A 22,554-nucleotide genomic window follows, 5' to 3' on the forward strand; every position below is an offset into this window, starting at 1 on the left:
CCAATTGAAAAAGGATTTTTCAGTTGAGAATGGACAATCATCCAAATGAATGTGGCTATGCAAACCATCACCTTTTTCTAATTCCTGAATCACAAATGATATCCTCTGCCATTCTTTAAGCTATTTTAGGTTACTTTTGAAGGATGATTGCTACACTACATTATCAGGTTTTCAAGGTTGTAAATTCAAAACACAAAATGGAAAAATATTCAAATATTGTAGACAGTATTGCGCAAAAGTATCTCTCACAATCATCATGTATAAAATATGTGTCTTGAAACCCCCTCCAAGTTTTCTATAGTCTGGTTTGCTCAATATACTTTTATGTCCTATTTTGGAATAGAGCTTGAAATTCATGGAGTATAAGAATTATTAGAATAAAAGAACTCCACCTGGGTTGTTAAAACATAAAAGTATGATTTTTTTTCAAGTGCATCTGCATTAGGAATCTGATATTGCTTTAATATTAAGAGCAAATACTGTGGCAGGTACTTCTATAAAATCTACTGCCTTTTTTCCTTCCCTCAACTTGGAACTTAGGGCTGTGTTTCTCAGAAGAGACAAGGCAGGCAGAGGGAAACTAGGGTACATTAGAAAGTCAAGTGGCAGAGCCCCAAACTCAAGACCATTTTTGGGCTGTCACATTGCCCTGTTCTCTCTACCACTCTGCGTTGTATCCAAATACTATTCTACTCCATCCCCCTGGAGGCATTACTCTTCTCTTTTCCTCTTCTGGTCTTGTCCCACCCAAACCCACTCCTGAAACAATCAAAACCAGATTCAGATTTCTCAGCCACAAGTCTTTCCAGTCATACAGTTATATTCTTGGAAATTGATGAATGGATTTTTAAAAATCTGATTACATACAACAATATGCTCAAAACATCCTTACTAATTGCTTTCTGGGGCTGAAGCTGATATATCAACATGCTCCCTAATCAACTTAGCAAATTAGCACTTACTGAGTTTAATATTTTAAAAGCATAGCCTTCTATTCAAATTAATAAATGGTTCACAATCACACTTAGGGACAGAGTAGCACTCTTTCTCTGTGCTGACTCTATGTAATTGCAACCAGAGTGTCTTTTCCATGTTCAGTCTGGAGAGACCCTTTCAATTACAACACGGGCAGAAATACCAAAATTATCGATATATGAGATTATCATGGGACAAATCACGGCCCTCTAACATTGCTACATAAATTTTTGAAGAAATATGGGAAGAAAGGGGAAAAAATGAAAACAGATATGGCATCATTTTATTATTGCTGGATAAAGAATTTCTCCACCCTACAAGTACTTCATCAAAGTCAAGCACAAAAAAAAACAAAAAAAGGTTGCATTAAAAAGACAAGAAAATAGATTAAATTCAAACAATATTCAAAAGACAAAAAAAAAAAATGTGTAAATGAGGTCATTTTACAATCATTATTATTTTCCATAAATCAAAACATCCAATACTTCACTACACTCTGTTCTCTTTAAGTAGATGTTTGGAAAATACGTATTTAGTGAGATTTCTAGAGTAGGGAAGAAAAGGCTACACCAATGAGGGTATCAGATATGATGGGGTTAGAGGCACGGTTACCATGTTCCAGTTTATGCTCTGTTGAATCAGTAACCCATGTCCCTGTGACCTCCTTTCTGAAGGTTCATGCAACCACCTCTAAGGTGGGATACAGGGTGAGGAGGGGTGAGAAGGAGAAGCCCTTCCTGCTACAAATGAGCTAGAGCCACGGGTGATAAAACAAGAAGCCAAAAGGATGAGGGGCCCCACCTAAAGATTCAGAGAAATAACTTTGTTTTAAGCATTTTCATTCCTCAACAGAGAAATTCCACATCCATTTCCAAACTCATGTCCCTCAGCAAGGACAAGAATTTTTGGAAAAAACTCAAATTATACTTTATTTGTTTTTGGGGGTAGGGGTGGGTAGCATAGAGAATGAAAGGTCTGACCAACTTCAGTTACAGCTTTCCACTTTTCTCTCCTCAACAGGTAGAATTTGTTTTTGTGCTCTAGATGGAAGAGATTAAAATGATCATTTTCATTCATTCATCATTCACTCATCATTCATTCATCTGGGTATGATAAGATTTTCTAACAATATGTTCAACATTCCATTTACATAAAAAGGAAATCAGTAATTTCTTCTTGCACTACTGCCAGGAATTTATGCATCCCCGTAAAGATACTTACCTACTACTTCCAAGGTTGTTGTGACATTTGCTGATCCAAAAGTATTATTGGCATAGCACATGTACACTCCAGAATCATTCACTGTTGCTGAGCTGATCATCAGCCGATCCTGACGTACAAAATTGAAGTCACCCTGATGCCAGCTATTACTCTGTACCTGTGCTTTAGTCTGCGGGTTTCAGAAGGAGAGGAAAAAAAAAAAAAAATCAAAGATTACCATAAACTTTATATTCAGGATCTCTCCTAGATAAATTAAAAATAGCAGCAATTAACTTCTCCATATTAGCATTCATCATACACACTTAAGTAAGAATAATAAAGCATCATGACAAGTCTGTCATTGGAACACTTCACATTACAGGATTATATTGAGAGATAGTCGTTATTAATGATTGGGGAAAAACATGAAAATTCATTTCTTAATAACCATAGCATTCATCATTCCAAATTATCTGCAGTGCTAAATGTTTTTAACAATGCCAAATCTCAGAAGTCACTATATAAGAAATACTGCAGAATACTGATATTTTATATTGAGTCAGCATACTTACATCGATATTTCCTATTATGTGTTTTTTATTCTATATTCCAGTGATCAAAAAAAACAGATTGCTAATAAAAATACTAATCTGTTGTATTAGCATGTATATTATGTTCATGCATAAAAAGAGGATCTACATTAACTTGAAAATTCGCCCTACAATTTTACCAAGCAGAATTTGGCAACTCTCATCAAAGAGAGATTTGAGGTATATACCGTATTTTTCGGACCATAAGACACACTTTTTTTTCCCCAGAAGTGGGGGGAAAAAGTCCCTGTGTCTTATGGTCCAAATATAGCCTACACATATACTTTAAAAAAAAAGTTTTTTTACTTGCCCGGCTCTGTGTGGTCTCTGTGTGCTTGCCTGGCTCTAAAATGGTTCTAAATGCTGCTGTTTACTTTACAGGGTTGATTACATGTGTTTATGACTGTGATGTTGGGTTTTAATGCACATAAAATATTTTAGGACACTATTTGTTTCAGAATCTTTTTTTCTTCATTTCCCTTCTCTAAAAACTGGTGCGTCTTATGGTCCGGAGCGTCTTATGGTCCGAAAAATACGGTAATACCGTTGAAACCAAGCCCCAACTTATTTAAGCATGAGCTGAAGAGAAAATGTTGTGAATTGCCCTTGTGATATCACCATCCCCCTCTTATTATTTGTCTGAAGACCAGACATGGGGAGATTTCTTCTGTGGGACATGTCATGGGGAAAAAACAAACTAGTTGTTGTTCTCTGAAAAGATGAAAAGGAGCAGCATATAGCTTTCTGTCTTCCCAAATTTCCTGAAATGTGACATACATTCCTATTAGAATGGAAAAAATAACAACAGCTAAAATAGAAAGCAAAAATAGGAGCTGATAGTGACATGGAAGGAGATCAAGGGCGGTGCGCTGGCCAGGCCGCGGTGGAACGCTCGGCGTCTGGCCCTTCTGACAGTCCTGTAAATCAGAACCACCCTCTGGCAAGCAACTTGGCAGCATGTCCACACCCCTGATCACTCCAGCAAATGCATCTCAAGGAAATAATTGAACAAAAACCAAGAGCGCCAAGACATTTACTACAGTAAAAACTCAGATGCACTAAATATACACCAGGCATAAAAATTAGGAATATGTGAAAACAAGGAAATGTTTCAATGGCTTAAAAAACATAAATTGAGTGTAACTTAAAATTGCAGCCATATGATAATACATATGCGTGGGGACAGAAAGAAAAGAAATACGAAAAACGCAGGCAATATAGCATGTTATAAGGACTAGCCACATTGGAATGCTGAACACTTCAAAAGAAGTCATCCAAATTGAGTCTAAAATATAAAATATGTCCCAAATATTGAAGCCAAAATGAAAAAAAAATAATGTAAAATAGCCCGTTAGTAATTTTACGTTAATAACATGATAAACATATTTTCAATATAGTGGGTCTAATAAAGTATACCATGAAAATCAATTTTACTTTTTTACTATTTGTCATGTGCCTCCAGAAAATTTTATATTACACAGGAGGCTCACATGGTATTCCAATGCACAGCACTGCTGTATACAAATAGGTGGAATTATATCTATTTCTCTTTCTGTGTTAGGATAGTTCTGGAAAGTTTTTTACATTAAAATATGCACACACAAATGCTGACTGCCAACGGTGAATGTTTTGGGTAAAAAGAGAAGAAACCTTTTTGTGAACTAATTGTGAGATCCTGGACAAGTCAAGAATAGCACCAGCCCTTTGTTTCTAAAAGGTACTGAGGGAACAAGAGTTTTTAAATGCCTCTCCAGCTAGGAGCACTGTGCAGATTTAAAAATACTCCCTTCTAAGAGATTCTTCTGATAATTAATTGGCAGACATCTGCCACTTCACCGCATAAGATCCGTTGTTAAGAAAGTGAAATAGCGAGGTGAAGTGACATTTTCTCTAGCCTTGCTCAGTCCATCATGTTACAGACTTCTTCTCTGCAAAGGCAGAGTGACAATGGACAGATAATATACCAGGTTCCAGATTCCAGATATCTTATCCTTGCAGTTCTTACAAGGGCCCAAGAGTCTGCCTTTGGGAGCTATAGAGGAGGACACTGAACATGTGAGTGCCAACGTGGACATAAATGATGCAATGTCCACACATACTCCAAAGACAGTAATTTTGGATGCTGTCGAAGATCATAATCAAAAGCAAGTAAAAATAGATTTATAAGCATTAGAAAAGCTAACCAAGACTTACAAGTGCTGAATAGATTTCAGAGTCTCTTACTTTTTAAAATAAACAAAAAAAAAATTGCAAAAACTCTAAAACAGTTTACCCTATATTTCATTGAGTTACACGACTCTAAAAGGTTAGAATCAAATACTATTGATTTTAAAGATAATTTGATAGCGCTAACAGTGCTAAGTATTCTGAATTAAGCCGAAGGATATCAATAAAAGATTCATAGATGAACCTTGGCCCAGAGCCACGAGCCCCATCTGCAAGTCACACATTACATATTGCCTGCACGTGATTTGGTTTTCCTTAACCCTTGGCGGTGCGCACACTGGGATTTCCCCAAAGAGCTCCCAACGCAGAGGGCTTATCTACCAGGGCCAGTGGATTAATTGGGAATGGCATCCAGGGCTCCAGGGAAAAATGGTTCAGAGCAAAACTGCCTGGGGCAATTTAATTTCTCCTCTCAAAAAAAGGCTAATTTTCAAGTTATACTGAAGCTCAAAAACACACACAAGCTAAACTGTTCTCTCATCTGAAATCAAGAATTATAAAAAGCCGATTAATATAGGATTGTGTTCAGGAAGGTTCGTCAAAAGTCCACACATAAGCTATTGTTTTTATTAAACTACACGATGTGGGAACTAAAGCTTATGTCTCTGAGCCATTGGCTTGAAAGAACCAGTCCATGGGGCAATCCATTCTTCTAGTCCATGGCAGGCTTCATTTAGCAAGGTATCATCCATCACAGGCCCACATGAATACCACCATGATGCTTTGCCTTATGCTAATCACCATGGTTACTTGTTTAGCAAAGAATTCTTTTAAATGGCATAAAATTGCCATTGTTGAACACAGGGCATGATGAGGAAGAAGAGAAACAGGAGAAAAATATAGCCCTTTTTTTTCCAATGTGATGCATACATACATACATACTGAAAGAAAAAAAAAAAATCACTGTGACAGCTAACTAGCTAGATGGCCAAGATTATTCAAACAAAAATTACTAAAAAATTCAGTCAATGAACACTGTAAACAAAATATTAGAGAAATCAGACATGTTAAAGACCCTGCTATTAATATGAGTATTTTAGAGAGAGAGAGAGAGAAAAAGAAGCTTAATATAACTGGCTAGAATTTATTTCATTTTAAGATATACCTAACATAGTAATTTGACATATAGTAGACATTCGATATGCATTTGTTAAATGAATGAGAACATAAACCTGTCCGAATGTTTCAGATTGAAGATAACCATTTTATTAATAGCAACTAAAACAAATAGAAAACCATTAGCAACTTGATCGCAGGTAATCAGCCTCAAAGGAGAAAATCAGATCCATACAAAAAGAAACCCATCTCTCACGTGGATAAGCCACTTTGCGAGGGAGAAAAGAGTTTCCTGGTCGATACCTGAGATGAGTTATTCTTTTTAAATATGGAAGGGGAAAAATCTGGCAGCTCTTCCCAATATTTTAAATAATCTGGCCTGAAGAGTATCAATCATAGCTTTGAAAATCAAGATATTTATGCAGTTAACCATTAGTTTTGTGTGTTTTTTAATTTCCCTAACTGAAGTTAGTTAAAAAAAAAACACAAAAAAAAACACAGCATGAGGCAATAACATAATTCTGAAGTTATCTTGTAGATTATCTAAAACAAATGTACGAAATGACATGTACTTTTTACCAATAATAAGCATACACAGCCACATATGGTGTTATGAAAGGGGGAAATATGCATCTGCGCACCCTCCCAGACAGTCCCCCCTCAGACAGACACGCCAGCTGAGCCATCCCCCAGGACAATTAATAGACGTTAAAAAAAAATGTGAAAATCTCCCACATGCAGACAATGATGTACTGAGAAATATGAAGGAAACAATTCACTCACCTGGCTGTTTTCCTTTATCCACATGGAGTCCACGGAGCTAGACACGTCCTTTATGGAGCATGTCACTATGAATTCTTCCGCTTCCCGAAGAAGAGAGCTTGATTTGGACACCGTCACCACCGGTACAGCTCTGATGGCTGGAATGAAAAGAGACGGGGCCCTCAAATAATTCGTCCTATCAAAGCATGGCATGTTTACTTACCGTTTTCCCCCAAATGCACACAGCTTCTTCTGGCATCTTTGAAGTAAAAACACGAAGAATGGTGCTAACGGATCTGTATGACTTACTTGCATATCTAAAGACATCAACAATTACACCATGCATCACCCTTCAAGTATGTTCATTAACACTGAGTGGGGAAAACAGGAGTGTCGACCCTGAGATCAGACCGCTCCTGGTCAATGTTACTTCAAAACAGGTAGAAGCCCAGGCGAGGGGACGCAGCTTTTACCTTCATCTCGGACAGCCCTGCCGGTTTCGTGAGGATGTGACCTACAACTCATTATATTCTCCTAATCTAACCAAACAGGCATCTTTCCCATGTGTTGTAAAAACAGCCATCTTGCTCGTTTCTGAAAATCCCAGGTCTTAAATAATCAAATGTTCCCTTAATCCCAGTGAGTGTACTTTTTCAAAAGCCTTAATAAAAACTATTCAATAGCTGATTGCCAGCTGGTATTGAGTGAGATGGCCTCTGAAGTACCAAAGTCTAAATCTCTACCTGCAACCAAAATAATGTACCTATAATGTCACAATGAGGTCCATGGTTAGTTGGCACATTCCTCCTCGGATTTATGAGTAGTCTGAGAATGCACTAAAATTAAATAGCTGAGGAGAAAGTTGGCCCACATATCAATAGTAAAGAGGGGAGTGAAAAATGTGTATGCTAATCTCTTCAAACAGTGTAACTAAAGCTTCCCAACGGGTTTCTCTTGGAAAGAACACTTCATGCAATTATGAAACCGGCATGTCCTCAAGTCAATAGGTTTTATGGCTGTCCCCGGTATGGTCTACATGCCAGTCTCTGGGAGACATACCCAGCTGAAGGCAGTCCCGGCTGGCCCCCTGGGGAATAAAGAATTCCCAAGCAGCTGGCATTATTTCAAGTTGGGGGAATGAAAGAGCCAGCCGCCCAACGGACTGTGCTAAGATAGGCCCCGGAGAAGAGAGAAGTCCTCTTTCCATCCACGGGTGGTCCGGCTCCCAGAGGAAAGTAACCGAGGGCCCGTACCTGCCCTCACTTTCAGCGTGAGTTTCTTGGACAGCACCGTCCTGCCCTTCCTGTCCGCAGAGCAGTGCAGGCAGAGCCGGTGGTACTCGCGCTTCACGTTTCTGATGGTGATGCCGGCCTTGGGGTCGGCGACGAACGTCAGGTCCTTGGGAAGGGGTCTCCCCTCGCAGCCAGTGAGGGAGTAATTGGTCACGTCCGGGTCGGTCAGAGGGCAGCGGACCAGCGTGTCGTTGCCTTCTTTCCCGTACAGGGACAGGCCCATAAGGAAGAGCTTTGCAGGATCTGTAACATGTTAAAATAAATAAATAAATAAATAAATAAAAATCAGCGATTGGAATCTGGTCACAGACACTGAAAAATGCTTCTCGAACACATCACCTTTCCTAACAACCACTCCCAGTGGATCAAATGGCTGCTGAATGTTTTTCTTTGCAGGAAAACAGTAGGATCTTACCCAAATAAGACTAACAAGTTAAGAGTTCATGTTTATGAAACACGTTGCATGGGTAGGGCACTAAGCGTGGACCATTACACGCTATGTATTCCATTCCATTCTCAAAATACTCCTGCGGGATGGGCACTATCATTATCCCATTTTATAGATGAAGAAACTGAAGGCTCAAAAAAGGTGATTCTCCTAAAAAGGGTGTCGCCTGGAAATGGCTGGGCAGAAGTCAAACCAGCTCTGACCCAGACCAATGATCGTAACCATCACTCTTTCTCTGCAACCGGTGATACCTAAGGAGCACTGGCCGAGAAGAAGCTGTCCGATAACACCTTTTCGGGTCAGGGCCAGGTGTCCTTCCTGTAAGCCCGTGGCTGGCAAACCGCGGCTCGCGAGCCACCTGCGGTTTTCTTTGGCCCCTGGAGTGTGGCTCTTCCACAAAATACCACAGCCTGGGCGAGTCCATTTTGAAGAAGTGACGTTAGAAGAAGTTTCCGTTTAAAAAATGTGGCTCTCAAAAGAAATTTCCATCGTTGTGCTGTTGATAGTTGGCTCTGTGGACTAATGAGTTTGCCGACCACTGCTCCACGCCCTCTGGGAGGGCCCTTTCCAGCGTTCCCTGTCTCCAGGACCTTTGGCTTCTGCAGAGAAGCTAGAAAACTACCAGCCAACCAGCTCGGTACAAATAGCACGGGGCCCTCACTGTATTTAAACTCCTTAAAAGTTAAGTATAACTTTGGGAAATAAAATAATTTCAAACTCACAAGGGGAGTTTCCGAGTGTCGGGAATACTGCAGCGAATACTTTATCGTCTAAGCCAGAACCCGTGTGGGTGAAAGGGGGTCTGATGGACTGGGAAAGCCTCAGGCAGACTGGGACCCCATATAAGCAAAGAAAAACCTCACTCTGTATCCACCAGATGCTTCCACCCTTTTCCGAGTACAGATACTATAGATACCCAGTCGGACCAACAGATTTGTTTTTTATCTTTCCAATCTGGAAATTAGATGTTCCACAAAACTCAATTTAATATAACTGAAATACACGTGTCTCACCATTTAATTTTGACCAATTTGGAAAAAAGAATTTTCCAAAATGAATTATGTATCTCTCAGCCTTACATTTATTTTGTGAATAAATTACTTCATGGTGGGTGAACAATGGTCTATGGCCAGAGTTGGCTATTTTCTCATCTACGCTTTCTCAGCTGCTGGAATCTGGCCCTTACAACAATGACCTGATTTTCTACATTACTGTATCCAAACATCTTAAATCAGTAATAATTACCATATTTTTGGGACCATAAGACGCTCCGGACCATAAGACGCACCAGTTTTTAGAGAAGGGAAATGAAGAAAAAAAGATTCTGAAACAAATAGTGTCCTAAAATATTTTATGTGCATTAAAACCCAACATCACAGTCATAAACACATGTAATCAAACAGCAGCATTTAGAACCATTTTAGAGCTGGGCAAGCACACAGAGACCACACAGAGCCGGGCAAGTAAAAAAACTTTTTTTTTTAAGTATATGTGTAGGCTATATTTGGACCATAAGACGCAGGGACTTTTTCCCCCCACTTCTGGGGGGGAAAAAGTGCGTCTTATGGTCCGAAAAATACGGTAAGTCTAGTTCTGAGTTATGGAGGACGACCTCCCCTGTAAAGAAAATTGGTGAGTTCTGTGAGAAGGGTTTGACTAATCCAGTAGTTCTCCCCTTTGAGTCCGTTGTCTACCCATCCTATTAATAAGCAGGATGCTTATTACCGCATGGAAAACAGAGAGACCCTCTGTCGAAGAACAGGGCACAGGCTGGCTCAACAGCGACGGAGCCATGCCCAGAGGCTGAGCTGTGGCACATCAATGATGACTCCTCCTGGCCATCCAACTCGGAGAGACAAGATACAGACTAAGGAGAGGCAGAGTCAATTTCATGGCACCCTTTATGGCGACCCTGTGAGTCACCTTACTAATCCGGGAAAAGCTAGAATGTGCACGATTCTGTCTCCCGAACGACACATTTAGGTAAAGAAGACAGAGCAGGTGATTTTATCAAATGTTGCAGGGAGGAACTGAGGCGCTTGAGGTTACTCAGGTTTATGATTTGAGATACATGTATTCATTCTTCTTCCACAATATCACAGATAAGGCCTCCTCCTCAGGCCTGTTTCAATGACAGCCCCACTTGAGGTACAGCCCAGGACTAGAAGTGGGCCTGCGTGTCTCTTTATAACCTGGCTGTCTCTCTTTAAGCTTCAAGTGCTTCAGTTTTCACATCAACACAAAAAGGTACTCGCTCCCCACCCCGCCCCCACCCCACAGACCTCCTCTTGACAAAGACACACAGCTGAGTCACTGAGTTCATCACAGGAAATGAGTTAGAAAACCAGCGCTCATGTTTTCCTTTTGTTTCTAAGAGGTCACCATTTTTCAAACGAATCAACTGACATCGATCAAGAACCTAGAAAGGACACAGGATGCTCTGCCGACGGAGTTAATTTTTCTGAGTTTAATCCCTCAAAAGTGGGTCAGTCCTCTCGAAGTTGTTAGTCTTGTGGAGGCCTTTGGAGACCTTTAGTTCCCTGAAGTGTGTGTTTTTTTGTTTTGTTTTGTTTTTTACTAAGTGGGAATATCTGAGATCTCCAGGCATTCAAATGCAAGCCTTCCCAAAGGGCCTAATTTATCCTCCGGTTTACCCAGAGCACCAGGACAAATGGGCTGGCCATGCTGTAATCTCATTAGGAAGAGTGCCACAGCCTTCAGCTGGAATCATATCCAACGCCACCGTGTACCAAAAGATGGAGAAACTGACAAAGAACAATTTGGTTTAGGCTTCCTAGATCCAGCCAGTAATATTTTACCCACGGCTCAGTCATCTATAGGTCACCCATAATTAAGAACAGGATATTAAGTTCTCTGAAGCACGGCATCAAAGAAAGCTGAGCATTTACCTCTGACAAACACATAAATGGAGCTGCTTAGGCCGTCCTCATTGGTGCACGTGTAATTGCCTGTGTTGATGGCCTCTGCTTTCTCCGTGACCCATTCATTGTGTGTTTTCTCACTCAGCTGACCCAGGGTCTCAAAAGTCCATTTGACAAATCCCGGATCGGTGCATAGCAGCCTAATCTCGTCGCCAACACTGACGATTAACTCTGGTTTTGCTGGGTCGATGGATGGTGGAGACAGTTCCTCTGGACTCACAGATGGTTGCGAAGAGCCTGCCAAGAAAAAAATGGGAATTGTGTTGAGTATGATCTTTTTTTTCCTTGGCGAAATAAAGCATCACTTCCAATATTGATTTTCATCTCTGTGTGTACAATAAAAATAGGACAAAGCTTCCCTGCTATTTATAGTCTGAAAGAGTTCTGTGTAAAGTTTGTTCGTCTAGAAAATTAAGTTATTTCCTGCAACCCTCAATTAATCCTGAGGTAACACTGGGTGTTGAGGTAACACTTGGGTGTTGTAAGCCAAGACTGGATGCCCTGGCCTTCTTTGGGTCAAACACACAGCTGGGTCAAGTTTCCTTTTTGAATATGGGCCACTGTGATGATGCTAACTCTCGGATACTGGCTTAAAAACAACAAAAACAAAATCCCACGCTGTCAAAAAAAAAAAAAACAACCATGGGCCCATCACTCTTTTTTGGCAAAATGCACATGACCATGACATAGCTTGGCTTTTTCTTAAAGCCGTGTGAATTCAATTATTTCTATGTAGTTCTCCTTATATGGTGATAGTCATCAAAAGGAGAATCATTTACGAGTTTCAAACAATGAGGCAGAAAACAAAAATGCCATTTTAAAGATCAGACCACGAGATGCTTCAAGGCAAATGCTGGGTTGCAGACTAACCAACCTAATGTCTACATAGGTTTCTTCGGCAGGAAAGTAGTTTAAAGATGGAAACTTTAGTCTCTGAATATGAAGCCTGAACCTTAGAAAGTTCACAGCAGCCGATTCTCTCATCCACTCATGCACCTGTTGCATAAATGCAAGCATCTGTTCATTAACTGTGCTCTCGTGATCTGCAGAAGCACCGTGCCAGGTGCTGGGACAAAGTCCATGTGAGTGTGACCTGTGGTCCCTGCGGGGGGACCTAACTCCGGAGCGTCAACACATCGCTCAAGCGTCAGAATAAGAGAATCATGGCTACACGCTGAAGAAAGAGTAAGAAATGGGCTGGGCCTTGACAATATCAAGAGGAGGTGGAAGAGAGCACAGTGGAGACCACGAGAGGTAAGACTAAGCAGGCTAAGTAGGATGGACATCTGGTATACACACCGAGACCAGGTAGAGTCAACCACACAGGTTTCTCAGCAGATAAACGGCATGCCCTGTGAGATATCAAACCTGACCTCGATTCAAGGAGATAGATGAAAAGCTCTAGTCCTCAGGGAGGCAAAAGTGCTAAGGACCTACATTTAAGATTTGAGAGGAAGATAAATATACTGTCAGGGAAGATGGTTCTAGATTCTAGTGCATCTAAAAACACAAAAGATAGAGTCCTGGGTGACCTGAAGGAGGGAGAGAGAAGAAAAGGTCCCTGGGTGTGGTGGGCGAGGCAAGAGAAAAACAGTACACCCTGGGGGCGGGGGAGGGCTTTCCATCCCTTCTGCAGGTTCTCAAGAGGAAGTGGCTCTTGTGCAGAGTATGCATGTTCCCTCCACACACATACAAGGCTGGAGACAAGAGCCCATCTGAGCTCTGAAGGAGTTAAGCCATTCAAGCCAGGTGGAGACAGGGGCTGGAGGAAGCCACACCAGGAAACCCCTCTGCATGTTCAGGATGGCGGGGCAGGGAGATGGAGACAGTCCAAAAGGGACTGAGACTGGAGAGGCAAGACACCTGCCCCTAGGCGCTCCCTGGGCAGTCGATGGACTTCACGCTATGCTTGACATTCAGGTGCTGGAAGCAGAGCAATAATGTGGACAGTTAAAAGCCGGTGGCCAGATAATCAAGGAAAAGGACTTGTGGGACAAAGAGAAACACACCGAGTACCAACCTTAGAGAGCACTTCCAGATAAGAGGGTGTAGAAGAGAGTCGAGACAAAAAAAAAAAAAAAAAAAAAAAAAAGACCACCAGAAAGAAAGAAAAGGAAGGGGAAAGGCTAAAGATGCAAGGAAGGCAACAGATAAGAGGTTTCAAAGAAAAGGTGGGCCTAGGACAGATGCTGAACAAGATCAAAGGGGATGAACATGAACAAAAGTCCCTAAATTTGGTTAGAAGAGACCACAGGAAATCCTAGAGTACAATTTCAGTTGAGTGGGAATCGGTTTGCCCCCAGGTTAAAGGCTGCAAGCATAGACCTCCCCGTGGAGAGCCGCAGCAAGAGCCGCAGCAAAAGGCTACAACTGAAGCAACATCAAAGACCTGTTGACATGTGAAGGTAAAAAGTAAGATCGGGAAGAGGGAGGGACAGGCAGAATGTGCTCTAAAGGGCCGAAACTGTCCCCTGCAGGTGAATACAGGTGTCCAGTCTCAAGTCCAGTGTGCTATCCAGACAAATATTTCCTTTGGGTGCTTTTCAACCATGGCATCCCATTGTACCTCCATGCCATCAAGCGAAGTACACCCCACATCAGAAGACACTGGGCAGCCTTAATGTGTAGAACACATGTGTCAAACACAAGGCCCGCGGGCCAAATCCATCCCGCCAGGCCTTGCAATGTGGCCCGCATCGCGCTGTCATCACTGCACTCCGCTGCGTTTCCATCACAATGACAGTTTATGACTGTTCAGTAAACCATTCGGCCCGCGATTTAGGCTGGATTTTAGATTTTGGCCCCTTCTCTGATTGAGTTCAACACCCCTAGTGTAGAAGATAGCAATAAAGGTCAATTATAATTTAAAAAAAAAATGGTACTAAGCACCAACAACATGATGAGTCCTATAGACGAACTATCTGTGCCCAGTAGGCTCAACATCTAAATGGAACTGTCAGAATATGGAAATGAAGTGGTTGGGGTTATTTTCAAAGTCATCCAGAATATGAAATGATGAAAACAGGCACAGCCATAAACAGAGACACTATCATTTCAATTATTTACCCCCTTTAAATTAAGAGTAGTTCCAAGTGATTATGAATGACATCGACAGGAAGTTCAATCCAAAAATTATCCCAGAATTTATATCCCAAACACATCAATCAATTCAATTTTCTCATGACTGAATCTTGAGGACATATGTAGATATTGCAAATCCAGGCAAATAAATATTGCTGCCTACTGGAGACCTACCACGCCAATATAGGCAAGGCCTAGCTGTGTAACTTAAGGGAGGTCACTCAACATCAGTGTGTCCACGTTTATGCATCTGAAAAATGATGATTAAAAAAAAACCCTTCATCTCATGGGAGTTATTATGGGAGTCAAAAGCAGTAAATACATGCAAGGAGCTTAACCCAGGATGGTGCAGTTTTTAGTACTAAGTGCTAGCTATTACAGAGAAGCAGTAAAGCATACTAAGTTAAAGGTGTGGCTCTTGCATTAAGAGTATCTAGATTTGCCAGAACCCGTTTGGCTCAGTGGATGGAGCGTCAGCCTGCGGACTGCAGGGTCCCAGGTTCGATTCCAGTCAAGGGCATGTACAGTGGTTGTGGGCACATCCCTGATGGGGGATGTGCAGGAGGCAGCTGGTCGATGTTTCTCTTTCATCGATGTTTCTAGCTCTCTATCCCTCACCTTTCCTCTCTGTAAAAAAATCAATAAATATATTTAAATAAAATATATTAAAAAAAAAAAAAAAACTTGTCTAGATTTGCATCCTGGCTCTGCCATTAAGTATGTATTATGTAGGCAAGTTACTAATCAATTCTACCTCAGTTTCCTCACCTGTAAAGAAGGGGCAGTCATAGCACCTATTTCCTAAGGCTGTTATATAAAGCACTCAGAGCTGTGCTTGGGCACATAGAAAACACATGATTAATATCTGTCACAATTATTCTGAAAACAGAACCTCTTCATATCCTTCCAATCGGCCCTGACTTACTCACTTCCTATGGATGTGCACGGTTCCATCATTTCCCAAATGGATTCCTGCCTGACTTCTACCTTCCTTGGCAGCAAGTCCCAGCAAGTTTTCCTTTGAAATCTCTACCACATCCTTTCTACCCCTGCTGCCCCAACCCACCATAGCCATTCATGGACCTTTTTGCAGAGATAACATCCTCTCCTGAAAGGTCTCCATGACTCCAGCCTCTTACCCCACTCCCAACTCATTCCATTTCATAACCCTAAGATTAGGAAAACACTATCTTTTCAACAACCCCACTCCCAGTCTCCAAAACCCTACCAGAGACAGCAGCTAATACTGATCTCAGGGACAGCTTACAAATCACTTCCTTGGAATGCATTGCTGGCTGTTCCCTCTGGATCCAACCTGCCTCTCTAAGAGGATAGACCCTTAGGATGCTGGCTGAGGGTCCTGCAATGCAAACATTCCTTATTCTTGGCATGCTCATTTTCCTGCCTGTGCCGAGGAAATGCCTGCTCTACCAATTCACCTCCCTGCCATGTGGAATAGCCCAGTCTTCATAGATGTTGTCCCCTCACCACTTCAGGTCACAATCACCTGCCCTCACTAAATTCCACCACCATTCCAGCCCCATCAACCACATGGTTTGCACTGATGCTCTACAGTTGTCTTTATCTACCTACTCCCAGGTCTTAGAGCCCTCAGAGGAGGAATTCGAAATTGTACTTTCCCTCTTTCGAGTAGTCATAAAAGCACTTCCTTTGATCCCTGACATATAGAAGACTGGAGGTCAGGTTCCTAAACACCCAGCCCTGTAACAGCTGTGCACTGTCCAAGCCCCAAAAGAGGTCAGAGGTCAACTCTGCACCTTCACTGAGCAAAGGGAGTGGCCGAGTTCATCCACCAATACTACCATGGATACCTGCAAAAAAGGAGCTTCCAAATTGGAGCTCACTAGTTTGTGCTTTATGCCTAGGGTTTTCAAAAAAATAAATTTTTAAAATCATTACCATCACAACATACATAGTTTTATTTTCCAAATAAATTATTTATAAGTTCAATCCTCAAACTCACACTATTTAAATGAAAATAGAGCTTAAGGTAAAGAGGGACTGTGGGTATTACTTATTCTCTTTTTTCTAAACTATCTTGAATGCTGTTATAATGTTCTCACAATAAAAATAAAGAAGACTATGGAGATTCATGTTAAAAGGTGTGTGTGTGTACACACACAGACTTACCTTTCTACCTTCATTATATTTAAAATCCAATACCAATAAGGCATTCCAGCTGAGTTTTGAAATTGCTCTGAAATTACATATTTTGAAATGGGTCTGGTATATAGCAAGCTCTCAACACATGTTTGTTAAATTGGGTTTTATCTACATCAGGACTCTTTGCATCAGACAATGTACTTCCCTAATTATGTTTGGCTAGAGCTAATATTAAGAGTTGTTTTCTGTTCCCTGAACACATGTTAATTAATGAGCAAAATACAAGAACAACAACCAAAACACACACACACACACACACACACACACACACACACCCCATTCTGATGACCAACTATAGTCAATGATGGCTCTGAGCTAGGAACTCCAGGAACTATTCAGCAAGTACCTAGGTACTTTCCTCAGTGCTGAACCTAGAAGACAGTCCTTGTACTCAAAGAGCAAAAACAAGGCAGGAAAGGGCACTTGGGACCAGTAAGTAATGCAAGATTTTAATAAGAATTCAAGCCATATGCCAACATACCCTCCAGAGCCTTTCATAAGGATAAGATTCAACCATACCTCAAAGAACTGAAAGCAGGAATGCCAACAAGTATTTGCACACCATGTTTATAGCAGTACTAGAGGCCCAGTGCACAAAATCCATGCACTGATAGGATCCCCAGCAGCTGCCGGCTGCCAGCCAGGTACTCCCTCCCTTCCCACAGCCGCCTGCCACCACCCACCCCACCAGGACCTCCTTCTCTTCCCTGGCCACCTGCTGCCCCCGCTGCCAGGGCCTCCCTTCTCTTTCCTGAGCTGGCCCAAACACCCCTTGGTCGAACTCCCAGAAGAACTCCCACTAGAGAGGAGCATTTGCATACTATGCTTTTATTACATAGGATTATTCACAATAGTCAAAAGGTAGAAACAACCCAAGTTCAACAGACAGATGAATGGATAAACCAGTGGTTGGCAAACTGCAGCTCGCAAGCCACATGCAGCTCTTTGGCCCCTTGAGTGTGGCTCTTCCACAAAATACCACGGCCTGGGTGAGTCTGTTTTGAAGAAGTGGCATTAGGAGAAGTTTAAGTTTAAAAATTGTGGCTCTCAAAAGAAATTTCATCGTTGTACTGTTGATATTTGGCTCTGTTGACTAATGAGTTTGCTGACCACTGCGATAAACTAAAGAATATGCATACACCAGAATATTATTCAGCCATAAAAAGGAATTAAATTCTGACATATGCTACAACAGGAATAAACTCTGAAAACATTATGCTAAGTGAAATAAGTCAGACTCACAAGGACATATAAGAAGTGGAATTTATATGAAGGCAAATTAATAGAAACAGGAAATAGAATAGAGTTTACCAAGAACTAGGGATAGAGAGGCATAGAGAGTTTACTGGGTACAGAGTCTCTGCTGGAAATCACAAAAGAAAGTTCTGGACCTGAAACTAGAGTCACATCTTGACAGCTATTGTCCTTGTGTGCTAGAGTTCTCGGAGAGGACTTACTGGTCTGATTCACTAATGAGGGCAGCAAGTGCTCCCGGTAGTGCCCAGATCACAAACATAGGCAATAAATAAATTAATTAATTAATTAATTAATTTCTGGAAATGAATAGTGGTGACAGTTACACAACACCGTAAATGTACTTAATGGCACCATCTTGGACATTTAAAATGGTACTTTTTATATTACGTATCAGGGGTCCTCAAACTTTTTAAAGTGGGGGCCAGATCACGGTCCCTCAGAGAGCTGGAGGGCCGGACTATATGAACTATTGTACTAATTCCTACTGTAACACCTCGGCTGCGCTCACTGCCCAAAAAACCTGGCGGGCCGGATCAGACTCCTCTGCGGGCCGCATGTGGCCCGCGGGCCGTAGTTTGAAGACCCCTGATAGGTTTTTGCATAATTTTGAAAAGCCAAAAATTTTAAATCCAACACTTTTTTAGATTCAAGGCCCATGTGAAGCCTCAGACTTTCTCAGCTACCCTGGCTCTTTCTCATCGGATCACTCTAACCTCCAGTATCAGCCTCTGTGAGCCCCTTGGTTGTAAACCATGTCATGTAAAACTCTAATTTGTCATCATTTTTATCCATTCCACTCAGTAGTGAGAGGGCATGAATGGCATCTTCATCCCCATCTCCCTATCGCCTTCTGCAAAGCCGCCATTTCTAGTAGGAGCTCTGTTAACCCGCTGGGCTCAGCAACCTAACGTTTTAATCCACACTGGCCACTACTGCCCAGGAGACTTCAAACATTCAAGGCTGTCTGGTTCTCTCAAACACTTTGGCTTTCCTACTCACACTACCTGAGTCATTTCATCCTATTCTCAATCCTGTTTATGGAAGTTCGACTTGGCACTACTGTATACTAGTATAAATGAAGTCCATGTTATTAAAAATTATTGAAATACGAGTGTGTGCATTGAGAAGAGCTGTTAAGTCCCTGATAATTCAGAAACACTTTATAAGATGGCTCAACTGAAAAAAAAAAAAAGAAAAAGAAAAAAAAAGACAACTGTCAACTAAATGTGAGTAAAACACTGGAGGGTTATGGGAAGGCCTCCAATTCACAAACACAGGGAGCCTACATTACAGCTGTTTCATAAGCACTGCATTGACAGAACCTGAAATTAGAAACTGCAGACCTTGCATTTTGGGTGTGGTGCATGGTGAGGACCGCAGCTCAGAGCTCCCATCAGTCAACCCAAACTCAGATAAGCAAAACCCAAAGACAGGGTTTTACTCCTCCACCAGAAAGAACGCAGCCATCCATCTGTCTTTTCTTAAGTGAACATAAAATACTCAGGGTATGCCTGTGTTTTTGTTTTTTTTTTTGTTTTTGTTTTTCTTTTTGTGTGTGTGTGTGATCTGTGGATTAAAAGACAGATTGTTGGTCCAGCTGGGCTTCTGACGGTCAAAGGTTCTCTGACGTGTGTCAGAGGGAGCGACCTGCTTGAACACAGGTGCTCCCCAGTCACCTTCAGTAGGGGCTGGACCGTGCCAACCACTGCTGCAATCCAGAGCCTCAGCAGTCCCCCCGCGGTCCTCGCAGCCCCCACAAACGCCTAAAGCTGCGAAGTCTGATTTACAACTGCGTTTAGAGGTAAGGAAGTCATTTCAAAACCTTTTGTCCTTTGGACACAAACATAAGGAATCAAGCCAAGTAACGGTGGGGAGGCAAACCCACACAGAGAGGCCTCCTCTAGTTTTGGGGAAGTAGGGCAAGAACGGAGACTAAGGCAGAGCTGAAAGCTCCACTGGAGTTCAACGACTCTTTGGTTCATGTACTGTTTAACCACAATTTGTAATAAAAAACGCTAATGATTTGTATACCCTACTGTTTCTGACATACTTCTATATCCCCATAAGGAATAAACTGGATAAAAAAACAAGATGGAAGGATACTAGTAATTGCCCACAACACCCAGGAGGCTTTCAAACATAGAGGATATTGAAAATAGAATAAAGCTGGGGGGAGCAGGATTATGAGCTCCGTGAAAACTACTCAAGTCCTTAAAATGCTCTCGCCCAGTGGCAGGGAGGTGCAAATCCAGTCTGGATCACCCACACACACTGAAGGGAGCCGTGGAGAACCCCAGATGGTCCCCACTCCACCGTGGTGCAGCCAGGCCACCATGGCCATGCAAGTCTGTCAGTTCAACATGCATCTATTGCCGCAGTGAACTAGACGCTGATGGGCAGCCTTGTGTAGAAGACAAATCCAATGCAAATAAAATAAAAATACTGAAGGTTGATGAATACGTCCCCAGGACTCACAGGGACAGCAATTCTTTTGCCTGAAAGGACCATAAAAAGCTCCAGGGGGAGAGGCTGTGAAAGCTGAGCCTGAGGACTTGTGTTTGCACGTGTCCTGTTGGCAGGTATACTCACGGAAGGGAGAGGCAAAGACAGTTCTCAGAAGGTGTGAGTGATTCAAAAAAAGCAGGTACTATAAAGAATCCCCCCCAAGAATAAATAAATAAACATATATACACACACAACTGTGAGCTGTCATAACACAAAGCAAGGTCTGTATCCATCTCAAATCCCACACACCAGGAATACAGAGCAATCCAGAGCATGCTCAATGAGAGCTCCATGAAGGAATGACTACATATAGAGGAAATGTGCGGTACAGGATAGGAGAAGACCATCTGGGACATGATCTTACAGAGCATGCTTTTCTGATCTATGGTGTTTCTAACTCACTTTCCTAAAGGTCAGTTTCGCTCAGTGACAAGTAATTTTAAGCATTCTTTTATATTATATTACCTTACCTAATAATAGATATGCATGTAAATCAACCATACCTCTGCTACGGCCACTGCCAATCAGGAGTGAGTATGCAAATTAACCTGACCAATATGGTGGTTTAATTTGCATATGCAGGCACGAAGCAGCCAGGAGGGGTGGGATGCCTGCTATTAGGGGGAGAGAGACAGCAGAGGGAGCTACTGGAGCAGTGCTCTGGCCAGGAGTGAGGACTTGCAGGCTCCTGGGTGGCTGGGAGGAAAGCCAGGGGAAGGGCGGCCTATTCTTACATGAGTATCATGCAATGGGCCTCTGGTATAGCATAAAATGGAAAGTAAAATAAATGCATTTTTCAGGGGGCTGTGGGGGAACCAATGAGCTTCCAAAGAACTTGAATACCTTACAACTACATACTCCCAAACTCACCACCCAAATCCCAACTACCTCCAGCCTTGAACACTGCCTCCATGGACAAGTTTGAAAACAGTCCTAATTGAATCATGTGAATCTGGATTAATCATTCTGTTTCCAGAGGATTCTGGGTAAGAGAGAGTTCAGATGTATCTTTAATCTTACAATACAGAGATTAAAGTCCTTATCTGGATAGAATTCATTAAAATCTACTCAAATTTAGACATGAGGTAAATAATAGGTATTTGACATGAGTTTCTTGCTGCATTTTAAGTTTCCCACTGCAATACTCCGGTGATGGTGCCTGAAGAGAACAATTCCTTGGTACAACACAAATTTGTACTTAGTGTTTCAAAAAGAAAGAAATGTTCTATCTGCATGCCAGGTCCCATAAAGATATTAGGTACAGATATTTAATGATCATACAAAATCCATTTCAATACTTGAGACAGTTTATGGTTTCAAGCAATATACCATTGTAAATGACCTGCCATTTGGAAGTCGGTTTAAAAAAAAAAAAATCACAAAATAACAAGGACTTTTCCCCAGAAAAGTATTTGAAAAAGCAGCTCCTTACGCACCTTGTGGTGTTGGTGTAAAGATTAAAACTAATTGGCAGAAGCGAAGGGAAGGACAGAGAAATAAAAGCTGGAGCATTAGTCATTAGTGGCAGAGAGAGATGGCTCAGTAACAAAGCAAGTGCTTCTGAAAGGGTCCTTCATTGATGAAATGGTAATTGAGCCCCTACCATTTGGCCTGGGTGGAGCTGGGACCAGGAAGACAAAGCCGGAGCTCCCAGCTCAGGGGGGAGAAGTGACACAGATAATTGCCACACAATGAAGCAGAGGCAGTGGGCAGGAAGAGGGGTCGGGAAAGCATTTCTAGAGCTCAAATTAGAAAATGGTGTGACCTGACCAAGCTTGGGGCAGAGGGAGAGAAAGGTCTGTTGGATGGGAGGACCCCCAGAGCTAATAACGCAGCACTCCACGGTCACAGCAGCCCTCAGAATCCAGGCAGCACAGAGGTGTGAGGCCAGGGGGGACTAAGGGCAGGACCACAGTGGCTCCCCTCCTCTGTGATGTAAGAGGATGGACCTGTCTATAGAGGGCCCCTTGGGAATGCACAGGATGACTTTTAAATTAATGTCAGCTGAGTCTGAGGTGATTGGCTTGGCCATCCCC

At 42.0% G+C, this 22,554-nt stretch overlaps 1 protein-coding gene and 1 non-coding gene across 8 annotated transcripts in view; one reads left to right on the plus strand and one right to left on the minus strand.

The window, feature by feature from the left end:
• Positions 1-22,554, minus strand: part of KIT (KIT proto-oncogene, receptor tyrosine kinase) — an 84,418-nt gene that overhangs the window by 35,297 nt on the left and 26,567 nt on the right. For 4 of the 7 annotated variants that reach the window (XM_036416119.2, XM_036416094.2, XM_036416110.2 and 1 more), the window contains exons 2-5: positions 11,459-11,728; positions 8,063-8,344; positions 6,831-6,967; positions 2,197-2,365 (exon numbers count right to left, since the gene is read on the minus strand). In XM_036416119.2, coding sequence (XP_036272012.1) covers positions 2,197-2,365; positions 6,831-6,967; positions 8,063-8,344; positions 11,459-11,728 — 858 coding nt within the window. Of the gene's footprint in view, positions 1-2,196; positions 2,370-6,830; positions 6,968-8,062; positions 8,345-11,458; positions 11,729-22,554 lie in introns of all 7 variants that reach the window. The other 3 variants (XM_036416101.2, XM_036416084.2, XM_036416069.2) reach the window with 2 other exon arrangements.
• On the plus strand, positions 18,147-18,274 carry LOC118710395. Its single transcript, XR_004985396.1, has one exon. It is a non-coding gene; the product is annotated as a small nucleolar RNA SNORA3/SNORA45 family (small nucleolar RNA).

Source organism: Pipistrellus kuhlii, unplaced genomic scaffold (assembly GCF_014108245.1).
Source record: "Pipistrellus kuhlii isolate mPipKuh1 unplaced genomic scaffold, mPipKuh1.p scaffold_m20_p_1, whole genome shotgun sequence".
NCBI classification, from domain to species: Eukaryota; Metazoa; Chordata; class Mammalia; order Chiroptera; family Vespertilionidae; genus Pipistrellus; species Pipistrellus kuhlii.